The sequence below is a fragment of the Ursus americanus genome, chromosome 7 (assembly GCF_024610735.1).
Source record: "Ursus americanus isolate L20-20 chromosome 7, mUrsAme1.1.p, whole genome shotgun sequence".
NCBI lineage: Eukaryota > Metazoa > Chordata > Mammalia > Carnivora > Ursidae > Ursus > Ursus americanus.
The window spans coordinates 52,708,874-52,726,012 of NC_142133.1; the positions used below are offsets into that span (position 1 = coordinate 52,708,874).

General features: G+C 38.7%; 1 protein-coding gene and 1 pseudogene across 8 annotated transcripts in view; one reads left to right on the plus strand and one right to left on the minus strand.

The window, feature by feature from the left end:
* Nucleotides 1-17,139, minus strand: part of MTA3 (metastasis associated 1 family member 3) — a 156,525-nt gene that overhangs the window by 96,469 nt on the left and 42,917 nt on the right. For all 8 annotated transcript variants that reach the window (XR_015725267.1, XM_087863703.1, XM_087863702.1 and 5 more), the window contains exon 4: nucleotides 7,848-7,974. Coding sequence is in view for 7 of the 8 variants with exons in the window: in XM_087863703.1 (XP_087719829.1) it covers nucleotides 7,848-7,974 (127 nt within the window). In the remaining variant the exon portion in view is untranslated. The remainder of the gene's footprint in view (nucleotides 1-7,847; nucleotides 7,975-17,139) is intronic.
* On the plus strand, nucleotides 13,902-14,368 carry LOC148109696 (large ribosomal subunit protein eL21 pseudogene; annotated as a pseudogene).

The following is a 17,139-nucleotide window of genomic DNA, read 5'->3' on the forward strand; positions in this document are numbered from 1 at the left end:
ACCTAGGAGAGTAGTACCTTCATGATCACAGGGAATCTTTGCCTACTCCAGGGCGGTGACACTTGGATTGGTTTTGAATGAGCACTCTGAGTGACAAAGTATTCTTACTCTAGTTTTATTCTGCTCCCTCACATATATCAAACTTATCAGGCATGTCTGTCAGCTTCTCAAGAATGGAATTTTTCCAGCCTTTAACTGTCCTCCCCTCCTCCTGCTGTTGCATTGTTCCTTTTCCAACCACATAGCTCAAACATTTAAAAACAAACCAGCCAACCTAGAAAGAGCAAAGATGACACCAGTGGTGAAGAGTAAGCACTACTTAATGAGAGAGGAAGTCACACACAAGTCACGCAGTGCCTCTGCCATTCTGAGGCCATTCTGGCAACGCAGAGCCCAAATCCAACAATACGCACAAGGTTAGAAAAGAGAAACGCACGAATCATACACCCAAACGTCAGTGGTGCTGCATGCAGGAATGGCAAGGTTGTGTGCCCGTGTGTGTGCCTTTTTCTGTATTTTCAACATTGCTTTTTTTTTTTTTTTTTAAGATTTATTTATTTATTTGACAGAGACAGCGAGAGAGGGAACACAAGCAAGGGGAGTGGGAGAGGGAGAAGCGGGCTTCCTGAGGAGCAGGGAGCCTGATATGGGGCTCGATCCCAGGACCCTGGGATCATGACCTGAGCCGAAGGCAGGCACTTAATGGCTGAGCCACCCAGGTGCCCCTGTATTTTCAACATTTCAACAATAAATTATAATTCTTTCATTATCAGAAAATAAACAAGTTTATTTAAAAATTTTAATATGCAGGGGCGCCATGATCCCAGGGTCCCACATTGGGCTCCCTGCTCAGAGGGCTTCTCCCTTTCCCTCTGCCCCTCCCCCCTGCTTGTGTTCTCTCTCACACTCTCTCTCTCTCAAATAAATAAAATCTTTAAAATTTTAATATGCAATAATATTGAAGGAACAACAAAATGGACATAGTCATAATATACTGCGGTGGGAATATAAACTGACAATAATTCTTCTTTAAAAGATTTATTTATTTGAAAGAGAGACAGCAAGTGCGCACCTGCAGGGGGGGAGGAGCAGAGGGAGAAGGAGAGAGAGTCTGAAGCAGACTTCATGCTGAGCATGGAGCCAGAATGGGGCTCAATCTCATGCCCTGATTTCACAACCTGAGCAGAAACTAAGAGTCAGACACTTAACTGCACCACTCAAGCACCTCTGAACTGACAATGATTTCTTGAAAGAAACAGCGTTTTGCAAGAAAAATATCTAAAAAATGTACCCTTAAATTAGAAACAGGTCTGCTATCACATGGTAACGACAGTTAATGATACTAGTTTACTACTACTGGGGAAAGGAGGATAAAGAGGAGTTCTCAATGGATTTCCACCTATTCTATCTGTCAGAACCAGCTATGTTGTCAGCAGGAAAGGGATAAAAATGAAACCAAAATGGTATTTTCTCTCTCTAATGTCCAAATTTGCAAATTTTAAAATAAACTTCTTTCCATTCTATGTCTAATGTGTTTTCATTTCAGGAAAAAAACCCTGAAATACAGAAAACTGTAAAGATGAAAGTTGCTTGTGGGGCACCTGGGTGGCTCAGTCGGTTAAGCGTCTGCCTTCAGCTCAGGTTGTGGTCCCAGGGTCCTGGGATTGAGTCCTGTATTGGGCCCTCTGCTCAGCAGCGAGTCTGCTTTTCTCTCTCTCTCTCTCTCTCTCCTTCTCTCTCTCCCTCCCTCCCTCCTCTGTTCTCTCTCTCTCAAATGAATACATCTTAAAAAAAAAAAAGTTGCTTGCATTTTCTGATATTAAAATAAATCTGAAACCTATCAAATACCAAATTCCTATTTATATTCATGATGCAGACACATGCTTACTAATGAAAATGATCATTTATTCTCAAAGTAAAAATTATTGACTAAATAAAATGAAACAATTCTTCAATAAACAAATCAGTATATTTCTCTCTACAAATCTGCATCAAGAACTTCAGTTAAATAAAATCCAAAAAAATGGAACTGTTAGATCAAAGGATATGCACATATGACAATCTGATGTTTCTAATTATACTAACACGCGAATGTAGAAGAGTTATTTATCTACTTCCCTACCCTTACTAACATTGGGGATTAAGAAAAGAACTATGGGGGCGCCTGGGTGGTGCAGTTGTTAAGCGTCTGCCTTCAGCTCAGGGCGTGATCCCGGCGTTATGGGATTGAGCCCCACATCAGGCTCCTCCGCTATGAGCCTGCTTCTTCCTCTCCCACTCCCCCTGCTTGTGTTCCCTCTCTCGCTGGCTGTCTCTCTCTCTGTGTCAAATAAATAAACAAAATCTTTATAAAAAAAAAAAAAAAGAAAGAAAAAAGAAAAGAACTATGGTCTTCCATCCCTCAAGTAACTCCTGCTCGCTAAAAACTTCCATTTCTCCCTCTCTCATGGCTGCTGTATACTGTTCGTAAACTCATTCTACTCAGTGACACAGAGTATGTACACAAAAACAATTTCCTATCCTCTGCCTAGCCCTCCAGGTAAAAGTCTGACATTGACTCTGATAACTCACTCTCCCTCAGAGTCCTGGGTAACCTGTGATTCCAGACATCCAATCTTCAATTCTCATGAAAGCAGAGAGGCACACAATCTAAAATTTCATTATGATCAGTAATAATTCAGAAGAGATTATTCTATTATCTGTTGACTTTTATTTCCTTCAAGAACAGAAAGTGAAATGAAAACTATGCAAGCTTCAAATTCTGACTGGCTACTCTGTGCTGTGTTCCATAGTACGCAGGAAAAAGAAAAATACAGACACCAACCTTCAAGATTCTTACAGTCTAAAATGATGTCTGACTAGAAGAATCTAGACAAATTATACATAAGCCCCAAGATTTGTTTTGGCTGCTCAAGATACTTTTTCAATTGAATTAAGAAAGCTCCTCACTTTGGAGGTGAGGAGACCATGCAGAAGCGACACAGCATGGCTGAAACCAAGAAAAGCTCCCTACTAATTGTGGTTGCAGCCCGTCTTCTACAGAGCAAGAACAGTGATTATGATGACAGTGATGTTTATATTCTGGAATCCTAGCCTAAAATTTGTTTAAGGGGATAAGAATGTAAGAACTTCTCTGTAGCACCTGCCATTAAGGGACCACTTGAACACTATGTACACTTACGTCTTTAAGACTTATCCTACTGCTGACATCACATTTAGGTTCTGGAATAGCTTCTCTGGACTTCTTAAAACGCATAGACAAGGTTAAGCAATGCGGGAGACAGGATCCTTACCAGTGATGCTCTGAATGAGGGCCAGGTCTAACAACATGGATATAATGGTTTCTCTACCACCCCTCTCTCTTCATAACAAGGCAGACTTGGAGCACGAACCATTAGGTCCAAAAGCCCTTACTGCAGGAAATATTTGAGGCCAATAATCAACAGGTACCTAAGAAAATGCTTTTAAGACACAATGAAGCATAACTTCAAAGGCTGTGATCCAGATCCCAAGGTTGGCAAACAGGAAAGGACTGGCTCTTTTTAAATGACTACCTGCACCAGAGGCTGGGAAGAGGCATTAATCATTACATGCAGAATGCTGTAATTAGCAGCTTTTAAAAAGCCAAGCTTTTTGTGTTCAAGATGTGGAAAAACTGACATTGGACCATATACAAGACACATCCATAAACTTAGGCACCCAATCAAGCAGGTAGTTCCCAGTTGCTACTATACATCTAGCACGGTAGTATCATCTTTTAGTATAATAGTATAGTTTACATGTTTAACTTAGTTTTTAACTTAGTCTGTCCATTTGACTTGAACATCTAAATAGAAAAATGACATGAAAAAATAAAATATCAAAGAGCCTACCCATCCAACAAGTAACTCAGGAGCTTTCCTTTTATCTCTGATGCTTTTTAACACCTCCAGTCATGTACATGTAACAATTCTGTCTATCTGCAGCCAGGTGGTCTGGGTTCAATCTCCCAATCTGCCATGTAAAAGTCCTGAAACTGACAAGTTACTTAACCTTGTTGTGCTTCAGTCTTATCTGTAAAATGGGGATAATAACAGGACCTACTTTATAAAGTCATTGTGAGGATCAAATAAAATACATATAAGGCAACCGGAATAACATTTGTCACAAAGGTTCAATGAATGTTAGAATTTTTAAAAGCCAAGTTTGATCAATATGGTCTATGAGACTGAATACAGTATTATATATCCATAACAGTTCTAGTGTCTGACAGAACAATTTTATAGTGCTTTAGAGTGTATGCAGCGTATAATCTATTACTAATGACTTCAGGCACTGCGCATGAAGGAAACTTCCTCTCTCCTTGCCCCCCCCCCCCAAAAGTATTCCAAAGATATTTTCATTGCTCAAGTCCTTCGTAGCTCACGAACACAAAATAAATCACTACCAATCCAGAACTGTCCTGGTCCCGGCTGACTCTCTCTTTCTGCCAGTGGAATGAGAAGGAACAAAGAGTTGCCTCCATACCACTCTGAAAAGCTTATAATATCCAGTGAGTATTGTAGCTCGCAAACTACAAAGGACCTCAGGAATGCCTCAGTCAGGTTTTCTCCTACGTTCCATACGGCACTGAGGAAATTCTGGGCACTTGATAATGTCCCCAGAGAATAAAAAGCCAGTATTCACCAAATTACCCCTCTTTGCTGCCAAAGAACAATGGGGCTTCAGTAATTTTCTCCTGTTACAGCAGAAATAGATAGGGCATGACTTCAACATTAGCAGAATGTGACCATCACTCCGATGTGCTCTTGTTTACATCAGCATGAGGGCTGGCTAGCACGGCTCTGTGCTTTGGCCAGAGACGGCCCCAGCCCCACTCAGCTGTTTGAAAATGAGAGCCGCAGATGAGAAAATGTGGCTCTGTACTACTCCCTCTCGACTTGGAGAACAAAACAATGAAAAATAAAAGCCTCAAATGTTTATAACACTTCATCATAATTCAAAAGAATTGCCAGTAAATTCACCTGGTAAACTCTTTAAATTTATAAGATAGGGACCTCATCTTAATTTATCAAGCACTTAGTAAACGCCTTAATCTAGAATATACTCAGAAAACACGTTCAACAGAGACTGAATGAATGATCATGTAGTCTATGTAATTTCTATGTTCAACACAGGGGTGTCTTGATAATTATATTTCAATATACTGTCTTCGTTCTTATGGATGATGAAAAACACATTACTAGTTTTTCCATTCCAAGCAATCTGTTAAAGGAAACATTACTTATAAACAGATTCTAAGCTATCAGGATGGTAAATTAAAAAATGTACTTGCATGTTTTGGACACATTTTTAAAACCATTTGTCAGAGTCTCGTTCTGGCAAGATTCTTATGACTAGCCACATTACTTCTTGAGCTTAAAATGAATCTTTATATTCCAGCTTCTTCCAATTAAGTAATAAATGCGTATAGCTCTTCAGCATTTATTAGTTATATACGTCTTTAAGAAAATTATGAAATATGTTTTCATGTTGCATCTATTTGAACAAAAATTAGCTTACTTTCCTACTTCTTGAAATACCCCCATTGGTAGATAAAATGACTGTTTCTACACCACCTGGCGTGATTATTTTTTCCAGCAAAGGACCCAAGTCACACAGAATATACTAACTCTAGCCAATCTAAACATAGCGTCCCATAAGAAACCTAATAAAGCCAAATGGCTAACAGACACATGAGAAAATGTTCGACATCACTCAACATCAGAGAAATACAAATTGAAACCACAATGAGATACTATCTCACACCAGTCAGAACGGCTAAAATTAACAACTCAGGAAACGACAGATGTTGGCAAGGATGCAGAGAAAGGGGAACCCTCTTACACTGTTGGTGAGAATGCAAAATGGTACAGCCACTCTGGAGAACAGTACGGAGGTTCCTCAAAAAGTTAAAAATAGAGCTACCCTGTGACCCAGCAATTGCACTCCTAGGTATTTATCCAAAGGATACAAACATAGTGATTCGAAAGGGCACATGCACCCCAATGCTTACAGCAGCAATGTCCACAGTAGCCAAACTATAGAAAGAGTCCAGATGTCCACTGACAGATGAATGGATAAAAAGGATGTGGTATATACATATACAATGGAATATTACTCAGCCAGCAAAAAGACTGAAATCTTGCCATTTGCAACAACGTGGATGGAACTAGAGGGTATCAGCTAAGTGAAATAACAGTCAGAGAAAGACAAATACCATATGATTTCACTCATGTATATAATTTAAGAAACAAAACAGATGAACATAGAGGAAGGGAAGGGAAAAAAATAAGATAAAAACAGAGAGGGAAGCAAACCATAAGAGACTCTCAACTACAGGGAACAAACTGAGGGTTGCTGGAGGGGAGGTCTGTGGGAGGACAGGGTAACTGGGTGATGGGCATTAAGAAGGACACATGATACTATGAGCACTGGTGTCACGTGCAACTGATGAATCACTAAATTCTACCCCTGAAACTCATAATATACTATATGTTAACTAAATTTATTTTAATTAAAAAAAATAAAAATTTAAAAATGTCTTTAAATTAAAAACTTAATAAAGCAATGCTGTCATATTAACTACTGAGATCAAACTATTTCTAAAACAATCTGGAGCACGAGGGATTCCATATCTTAGTCATACACTTTCTGCTTTAGAAACCCTGCATCCATTTCTGAAAAGAGAAATATGCACAAAAGTCCTGGGAGCTGGGTGGGTGGGTGGGTGGGTGGGTGTGTCTATGTGTGTGTGTGTGTGCGCGTGTGATACAAGGACCAAATCACAGCTTAAGTAAGTCTCCAAACCTGTCTTAGCCCAAAAAAGACAGCTTCAATACCCACACTGGGGCCTAAAGAAGAAGGACCAATTTTTGAAATAAAATTAATACACTGTATTTCCCTAGATAAACAGTTTTTAAGGCAATCATGACTAGTAGAGAGGTGAATTAAAGAAGTGAAGATTGTGAACAAAAGCTGAAAGACTTGCTGTTACATGAGGCGGACACCACCTCTGCCTTCCTTTGCACACAGCGCCCCGCACCGAGGCTGCCGCGTGCACAGAGCCACGCTCACACGTGGCTGCTCCGTGAAACACGCCCCGCCGTCTCTCTCCAAGGTTGAGTAAACGCCAACTACTTTCTGAAGTTTACCTGACCTTGACGGTCAGTAACTGCCTATCTTTTGAGTTCAAACATTTTGTCAGACCTCCAAGATATGTATGCTTAAATGTTACCACCAGCGTATCATAAGAGACCAACACCATTCCTCCACAACCCCCAAAACTACAAACCAGGGACAGAACTTGTTCGCTTTTGCTTCCCATCAGTGTACGGAGCAGATACAAGTTAAGTAACACAAAATATAAAGTTTTCATCTCAGAGTTCCTCAAAAGAAAATAAAGGCCATATATTCTACAAGGTCAAGAATCACTACCCTGGGAAGCAGATCTCGTGTTTTAGTTCTAGGATTCTAATGCCTGCTTCTGTAACGTTCTAGGAATCTAGAGGTGACCAGCATTTCCTAAAATGGTGTTTGCAGGACACTGTTCTGCAGGATGCTAACGGGTATGCACATCGACTGGGAAAGTCGGGATTAAAGGAAAGCTAAAATGGTTACTTGAGGGCAGAACACCTGCAGGGCTTTAATATGGTAAGAATGCTATAAATTTTCAAGATGAAATTCCATTATGAAGCCTTTGATAAACTAAGTTGAGCAAGATCATGAGGTGAGTTTAGAAATGCTTCAAAGAAGGCTGTTTTGTGTTTTTTTTTCTAATTGCCGTGATATTACTGAATACTTCGCATCAGCTTCTAAGATGCTCTTACCTGATATGCGTTGCAGGCAGAGATTCATACTGGCGTGACAAAAAGAGCTCCCTGTGTTTCAGCTGATGCTTCTGTTTATCAGTCAAGTCTGCCTCGATTGTTGTTTCCGATTCTTCCTCAATTTCTTCTACACAAATAAAATTCAAAGAATGCATTATTACAGGGCACATTATCTACCTGGACATTAAGACAGATCAACCTTTCATTCAAAATTCTCTTCAAGCCAACTTTTATTATTTTATTTTAAATTTACATATTTAACTTGTCATTTGCATTACAATCATAAAATGACATGAATTGGGGCCACAAAGAGGAAGAACTCCAATTTTAAAATGGCAGATGGAACATATGCATTTATCTCCTCTTCCCCCATAAAACCACACCAAATACCAATTAAAATGCACACACATTTCAATGACAATAAAAGTGGAAACAACGATAGAAGAAAAACTTTCAGCCAAAAAAAAGTTTTAGAAGATGGAAAGCAGATGCAAAAAAAAAAAAAAAAAAAGTACAAACTTAGCCAAGAGAAGGAAGTGACAATCTATATATGTACAGACAGATGCAAGGAGAAGGCAAGCCAAAGCCTGAAGTGACTTAGCCCTCAAAGATACCAAGTGCTGTGAGAAAGAGGAGTGGGCGAGAGAAAAAGCCAGCAGAAAAGGTTCAAAGTCTATCTACAACACTGTAACTGAATCCCAGAATATTTTATTTAAAAAAGAGAATAATCAGAAAAGAAATAAATAATAAAAAAGAGAATAACTGGAAAACAAGAAATCGGATAACACTTTTCAAATCTGATAACACAAACAAAAAGCTAATAGAAGGATTAGAAGGTACTGTTAAGGAAATCTGTCAGAAATTTCAACACGAAGACAAAGAAATAAATGAAAACCAAAAGCTAAAATAAAATAAAATAAAAAGAAAATAAAAATAATTCATGAAGCCCAACATCCCAAGAATAAAAGTTCCAGAAAGAAACAACAGAGGAAACACATTTCTTCATCTCTTTTGGTGGGGAGAGGGGGTGAGGAAAGACCTATCAAAGAAAAGATTCAAGAACATTTCCCTTTACTGAGGGAGAGGTGCATCCAGACTGAATTTCTGGCATAGTTAATTTTTAAGTGCTAACATGGGATCACAAAAATTTACAGAAAGAAAACATAGGTCACTAGAATGAGAGTGGAATTCTATATGAACAGCAACATTGGCATTCTACCCTAAGATGGTGGAGCAGAGTTATCCACGAGGAAAAATGAGAGTCAACCTAGAATTGCACTTGTGAATTGTAAACTATTTATCAAGTCCGGAAACAGAGTAAGAAGAATCCTTCATTCACTCAACCAAGATTTATTAGGTGCCCAAACAGGCACTATTCGAGGTGTTGGAGACAAGCAGTGAGCAGAAGTTATTAGGAAGAAACAATTCAAAGTATTTGCCTTTGAGAAACAGGGCTGGAAGCAAGGGACAGGAGACAGCAAAGTTGCACAAAAGTTTAAAAAAAAAAACAACAAACCCACTGTATTTAATAATCTTTTTAAAGAAAAAAAGACCAAGTGTCATTTACAAACATACTTCCAAATAATTCTAGATACAAAAATTTCTTAATGTATTAACACCTCCTAAGGCTCACAGATCCTCTGCAGCCCTACCTGGGCCAGACTGCGTGGGAACAGTAGGGCCACTGAGGACTCAGACTGTGAGACTACCAGAAGGGGCGGGGTGCTCTTCAGGTAGGAAGAGCTTAAGTTTAGGAGTCAGAGGACCTAATTTTGGGACACTGATGGGTATCACACATACACACACACAGATATACACGTGTGTGTATTTCTGCTCCTCGCTGTTCTTATAAAAGTTCTCATTTATGGACCCAGAACCACAAATGAGATTTTATCACATACATAATTTTCTAATTTAGGAGTGTTTTTGAACTGCGCGAGGGCAATGAATGGGGTTAAGCACCAGATCTTTTCTACAATACTTTGAAATTTTTAAAACTCTTGACTGAAAACGATCCTGGAAAACTGATTCAGAAAGACTCACCTAGCTCAAATATATATATATATATAGTGACTTAAAGTTCTTTGAATGCTCTTTTTAATGAACTACTCAAAGAGACATCCAACATTAACACAACCAGTTACAGGGTGAAAAGGACTAGAATCTCTGACATGCAACTGAGCCAAACACAGAAATCACCAAACAGCATCTAAAATTTCCCAAATTTACTAGTGTTAAATTTCATTTATGTATTTTCATAAATTTACACTGGCTTCTGAAGAGAAATAATTCCATGCCATTAACATCCTAAAAACATTAAATAACCACAATGGCAAAACTGGCATTTGGACAATGAAAAATTTAAAAGACTTAATATAATTATCATCATAAGAAATTGGGTACATGGTAATAATATAACTTTTAAAACCATTTTACCAAGCTTGATAGAAGATCAAATTTACTACCTTCCAAAAGTTATTAAAGTAGAAGTCCCACACTCTATACAGTGATAGGAAAGACGGATACCAAATTATTTACTGTACTTTCTTTACAGCTGGGAAAGTTTCACCACGGTTTATTAGCAAGAAGGCACTGGGGGCATGGAGGGGGGAAAGACTGCAGAAGGAAACTGTACAATAGGATTGTATAAAGTTTTAAGGAGCAATATAAATGTCATTATACTTAATATTGGTATCTTCTGGGGCACCTGGGTGGCTCAACTGGTTGCACATCTGCCTTCGGCTCAAATCATGATTCCAGAGTCCAGGGATTGAGCCCCACATCGTCCAATCCCCATGTTGTCCAGCTCCCTGCTCAGTGGGGAGTCTGCTTCTCCCCATGACACTCCCCCTTCTCATGTTCTCTCTCTCTCTCTCTTTCTCTCATTCTCTCTCAAATAAATAAATAAAAATCTTTAATAAAGAAAGTACTGATATGGGCACCTGGGTGGCTCAGTCGGTTAAGCATCTGCCTTCAGCTCAGGTCATGATCTCAGGGTCCTGGGATCCAGTCCCACATCGGGTTCCCTGCTCAGCCAGGAGTCTGCTTCTCCCTCTCCCCCTCCCCCTGCTCTGCTCTCTTGTGCATGTGCACGCTCGCTCTCTCCCTCTTTAATAAATAAAATCTTAAAAAAAAAGATATTTAAAAAGAAATACTGGTATCTTCTGTTTTAGTAGTACATACCACACAATGCATGACCCACCAAGGCTCCTACAAATTTCAAGGTTTTAGACTGCAAGATGAGAAAGGAGCCATGGCTAAAAATCTCAGCAAGGCTAATTACACATGCAGGCTGAGAAGGGATGGGGTAAGGCCAGCACAAACAGTGTCCAAGAAGTGGGGATCAGAGAACAAATCAAACCAGCCAAACTGTCTACAGCACCAGAGCATCCAGCCATGGGATATGGGAGATCGGTCCTTTCAGCAGTAGGTTACAATCAGGAACTCAAGCAAAGCTTTAAAGAATGGGCATGTGACATGTACAAGACCAGAACCAGTGACTGATGAATTCAGGTACCTGAACAATAAGGGACAGAATGCAGGGAAGGAGGAGCCATTACTGAGTCTAGGTACTTGACTAGAACCTGGGTGTTTTTCAGAATAGTTCAGAATTCTAATTCTTACATATTAATTGGGAGGGATGGAGGGGAAAGCAGACAGGAGGAGAGTCCTCCACAGGTTATTCCCTTAGGTCTGTATTTTAATGGGAGTATCAGCCGGTGATGATATTAGCTGGTACAGACCATACAGAAAAGCAGGCAGTTAAACATTTGACTGTAGATGCATTTAACAAGTACCCAAATGTTTGAAGGCATATTATTGGATTGAAAATAGCTCAGTATTGATACAACTCAAGTTTGTCTAGTAAGAAAAAAAATCGTCAAAAAAGGTATAAGGAAATTGAATAAAATAAGAAAGATTTTTATGACAATGGAGATTTCAGGAAACCATCTGAATGAAGAAAAACAGTCTGGCAGTTCAGAGGCAAATAATAAAGAAAAATCATTTATATTTCCATCATTAGCAATGAATAATCCAAAACTGAAATTAAGAAAACAATTTCACTTACAATGGCACCAATAGGAAAAAAATACTTAGAAAAACATTTAACAAAGGACAAATCTTGTATACTAAAAACTATAAACACTGTTGAAAGAAATTAAAGACCTAAATAAAAGGAAAAACTATGTTCATGGATTGGATGACTTAATACGGTTAACACGGCAATTCTCCCTAAACTGATCTACAGATTCAATGCTACTTCTATCAAAATTACAACTGCCTTTTCACAAAAATTAATAAACCAACCCTAAAATTCATATGGACATGTAAGTGACCCAGAATAGCCAAAATTGTTTTGAAAAAGAACAAATTTAAGAGAACTCACACTTCCAGATTTTAAAGCTACGACAACCAAGACTATGCAGCATAAGGACAGACATACACATGAGAGTCCAGAAAAAAGCCCATACATTTATGGTTAATTGATTTTGGACAAGGGTATCAAGACAATTCATTGGAGGAATGAATTTTTTCCAAAAGGATGCTGAGAACAGCTGGATATCCATATGCAAAGAATAAACTTTCATCCTCACACCATATACAAAAATTAATGCAGAATGAATCAAAGTCTAAATTTAAAAGCCAAAACTAGGGGTGCCCGGGTGGCTCAGTTAAGTGTCCGACTCTTGATTTCGGTTCAGGTCATGATCTCAGGATTGTGAGACCAAGTCCCCAATCACACTCTGCAGTGGGTGGGGAGCCTGCTTAAGATTCTCTCTCCCTCTCTCTCTCTCTGTGTCCCTCCCCCTATGCTGGTGCACACGCTCTCTCTCTCTTAAAAAAAAAAAAGAGAGCGTGCGCTAAAACTATAAAACTCTTAGATAAAACACAGGTATAGCTTTTCATGACCTTAGACTAGGTAATGGTTTCTTCACTATGGTACCCCAAAGCCTAAGCAACCAAAAAATAAAATAGAATTATACATATACATATATGTATGTATATAAATTTGAATATTAAAATTTTTGTACTTAAAAGGACACTATCAAGAAAGTAGAGATGGGGCACCTGGCTGGCTCAATCGGAGCAGCATGCGACTCTTGATGTTAGGGTTATGAGTGCAAGCTGCACGTTGGGCAGAGAGCTTACTTAAACAGAAAAAGAAAGAAAAAAGAAAAAAAAGAAAGTAGAGACAATCCACAGAATAGGAGAAAATATTTGAAAATCATGTATCTGGTAAGGGTCTAGTATCTAGGACATATACAGAACTCTTACAACTTGACAATAAAAAAACTCAATTAAATAATGGGCAGAGGATTTCAATAATACATTTCTCCAAGAAGATATACAAATGGCCCGTAAGTATATGAAAAGATGTTCCACATCATTAGTCACTAGGGAAAAGCAAATGAAAATTACAGTGAGATATTTCATACCAACTAGATGATTACCATCAAAAAGACATAACAAGCATTGGCAAAAATATGGAGAAGCTGGAATCTTTGTACATTGCTGGGGTAAAATGGTGCTGCGGCACTGTTATACAGTTCGGCAGCTCCTCGGGTAGCTAAACATAGGGACCATAGACTAGCATCATTCAGCCATAAAAAGGAACGAAGTGCTGATGATTCATCCTACAATATAGATAAACCTTGAGGCATTATACCAAATGAAACACTGCGCAAGTGAAAGACACAAAGGGCCATATATTGTATGATTCCATTTATATGGAAAGTCCAGAATAAGCAAACCCACGGAGACAGGAAGTGGTAAGTAGTTGCTAGAGGATGGGTGGATGGGGAAGCAGGGGAGTAACTGCTAATGGGTATGGGTTTCTTTGCAGCATGACAAAAAAAGCCCTGGAATTAAATAATGGTTGTGGCTAAACAAATTTGTGAATACACTAAAAACTACTAAATTATATACATTTTTTTTAAAAAATGAATTATATGGTATGTGAACTATAGCAGAAAGAAAAAAAGCTAAACCTGAAAAAAAAATGTCAAAATGGAAAAGGTCAGTAGAATCATCATCTTCCGGTAATGTGCCAAAATGCCCAACACAAAGGGAAAGAGGAGAGGCGCCTGCTCTAAGTTCTCTAGGCCTTTTAGAACACAGGGTGCTGCTCCTTCTGCCACACATACGCCCATCTACGGGAAAGGTGATACTGTGGACATCAAGGGAACAGGCACTGTTCAAAAAGCAGTGCCCCCCAAATGCCACCATGGCAATACTGGAAGAGTCTACAGTGTGGCCCAGCATGCTGTTGGCATTGTTAGGGCACTGCTTTGTTAGGGCAAGATTCTCATTCTTGCCAAGTGAATTAAGGTACATACTGAGCAGAGAAAGCACTCTTAAGAGCCGCATGAAGGAAAATGATAAGAAGGAAGCCAAAGAGAAAAAGCACTTGGGTTCAACCGAAGCACCCGCGTGCCCCACCCAGAGAAGCACACTTTGTGAGAACCAGTGGAAAGGAGATTGCGCTGCTGGAACCCATTCCCTAGGAGGTCATGGCGTGAGAGTTATAAAAACAAATAAAAGACCTTGCTCTGGACTGTGGGAAAAAAAAAAAAAAAGGAGAAGAAGAAAGACGAAAGAAAGAGAGAGAAAGAAAAGGAAAGAAAAAGAAAGTAAAGAGAAAAAAGAAGGAAAAAAAAGGGGGGGGGGAAGCACACACAATGCAAAAGGCCAAAAGAATAGATACATTTCAGTACGGTCATGTAATGAAATTCTATTCAACAGCTAAAAATGCATAAGTGAATCCAAGTACCAAGATGGATGGATCTCAAAAACTTGATGTTAAGCAAAAAAGCAATCTGTAGAAGGATACATATGTACGGTAACATTTTTTGAAACGCAAAAAGTGTTCTATAAAAATACACACATGTATAGCAAAAATATAAAAACATGAATGGAAAAAACACACCCAAGTTAAGACATCAATTCACCTATGGAGAAACTAGGAAGGGAATGGGGATATACATGGCACTACAAAAATCTGAAGCAAATATATGAAAATATTAAGAGAAGACAAAGCTGGCTGGTAGGTTCGTAATTACACTACATTGTCTCTTTTCTGCTTCCCAAAAATACTTCAAAATAAAAAGTGAATAGGACCCAACAGAAGGGAAACCCTTCTTTCTTTTGCCTGTACCTAAACTCTAATCCATGTTAAACTGGTTTTTTCCTTCATGGCAACAACCACTACAGTTGATCCTTCATGGCAACAACCACTACAGTTGATAATCATTTCTTTAACCTATATCTTCCTTGTCTTCATCTCTATCATCTTGCAAAAATATAAATTTCTACTGGCATTCTAGCATTAATCGATCTCTGAAATACATGAGAATAAATAAATAAATAAATAAATATGTATAAATATACAAATACATTTTGGTTTTGAAGACTAAAAAAGTAGTAGAGCAAAACAGAAAAGTGGGCCACCCTGGGAGAGCAAAATCAGGCAAGAACTAAGTGTCCAGTGCTTCTACAAAGAAATGCATGAGGGGCGGCGCCTGGGTTGCTCAGGCAGTTAAGCAGCCAACTCTTGATTTTGGCTCAGGGCATGATCTCAGGGTCCTGAGATCAAGCCCCATGTCAGGCTCCTGCTCAGTGGGGAGTCGGCTTGAGATTCTCTCCCTCTCCCTCCCTCCCCACGCTTGTGTGCTGGCTCTCTTTCTCAAGTAAATACATAAATCTTTAAAAAAAAAAATACATGAGATAATTGAGAGAACAATGGGATGGATGAAAAGTTAGAAGATCAAATGTAAAGTTGGAAGACACCTCTGAGACGTAGGCGCCTGATCCATTTAGACTTTCACGCACCTCCACAAGGCAGAGTCCCCTCCTCATTGCCACAGAGCAACACCCATAGAAGCTTAAGATACTTGTCACATAATGCCTTACACTATAGTCATCTGATTCAGAATCCCTTGAAAACAAAGACGGGTCATTTATCTTTGCATCCATGCTGTTTTACTCGTAGGGTAAAAAGAGATGGGACTTCCAAGAAATGTTCCTAATAGACTGGGTAAGAACTATCGGGGAACACTCCAGTTAGTGACTGCAAGGATAGATGCAAAAGTTACGACTGCACAGTGTAGCTATCAAAAGGTTACCATTCAAGGAGCTCCACTCTTCACCATTCTTTCAAGATCTAACAGGGTGCATGGGAGACCAGGCTTCAGAGTCACACTTGAATTCAAATTCTAGTAACACATGTTCTGAGTTATGTGACCTTGGACAAATTATTTACTCTTTGTAATCCTCAGTTTCTTTATCTGTCAAATGTGTACACAATTCTTCCCTCTTAAGTTTACTGTGAGGATTAAGATAATGTACATAAATTGCTCAAGCACAGTGCCTAACACAGCATTAGATAAAAAACTGCTCATACTATTTTTAAATGAATTTTAATACGATCATTGATATTTGGAAAACAACTATCTCCTAAAACAACTGTTCCTACATAAGAAGACAAATCATATTAAAATTAAAATGTTTTCACTTTTTTTTTAGGATTTTTTATGTCATCCTATACCCAACATGGGGCTCAAACTCACAACCCCAAGATCAAGAGTTATATCCTCCACTGACTAAGCCAGTCAGGCACCCATTTTTACTTTTTATAAACAAACAAAAACATATCTAGACCCCACCCGTGGAGACCCTGATTTAGAAACTGTGGCGTGAGTCACACCAGTTGAGCCTCAGTTAAGAATCATTATTATAAAATACTCATTTGAAAATATTACTCTGAAAGAACATCTATGACAGCTTTTTAGTCTCAGGACCCCTTAAACTCTTAAATCCTATCAAAGACCTCAAAGAGCTTTTGTTTATGTGGGCTATATCTACCAATACTGTAATAGAAATTAAAACGAAGAAATCCTTGAGACACCAATTACAAGCACACAATCCATTACCATGAGAGTGATGGTGCCATCATGCATCATACACTCTCTGGAAAAACTCTGCTATATACTCATGAGACAATCAGTGGAACAATTAAATGACGGCTTAGTGTTATTATGAAAATTGTTCTGTCCTCCAGGCCTCCCTGAAAGGTATTCAGGAATGACTGACCTCTGCAAAAAAAAATATTAACTTAAGTATAACCTGAAAAGAAAAATAGAAACTGCCCAAAGCAAGAGGTTTTTTTTTCACTTTATTGGGTTTAAGAAACCTGTCACAAATTTTATCCTCACATTGTATGATATAATGACTCATAAGTTGTTCTACAGCAAGTTAGGATCCCATCAGAAATTTAAGCTATTTCTGCTTTACA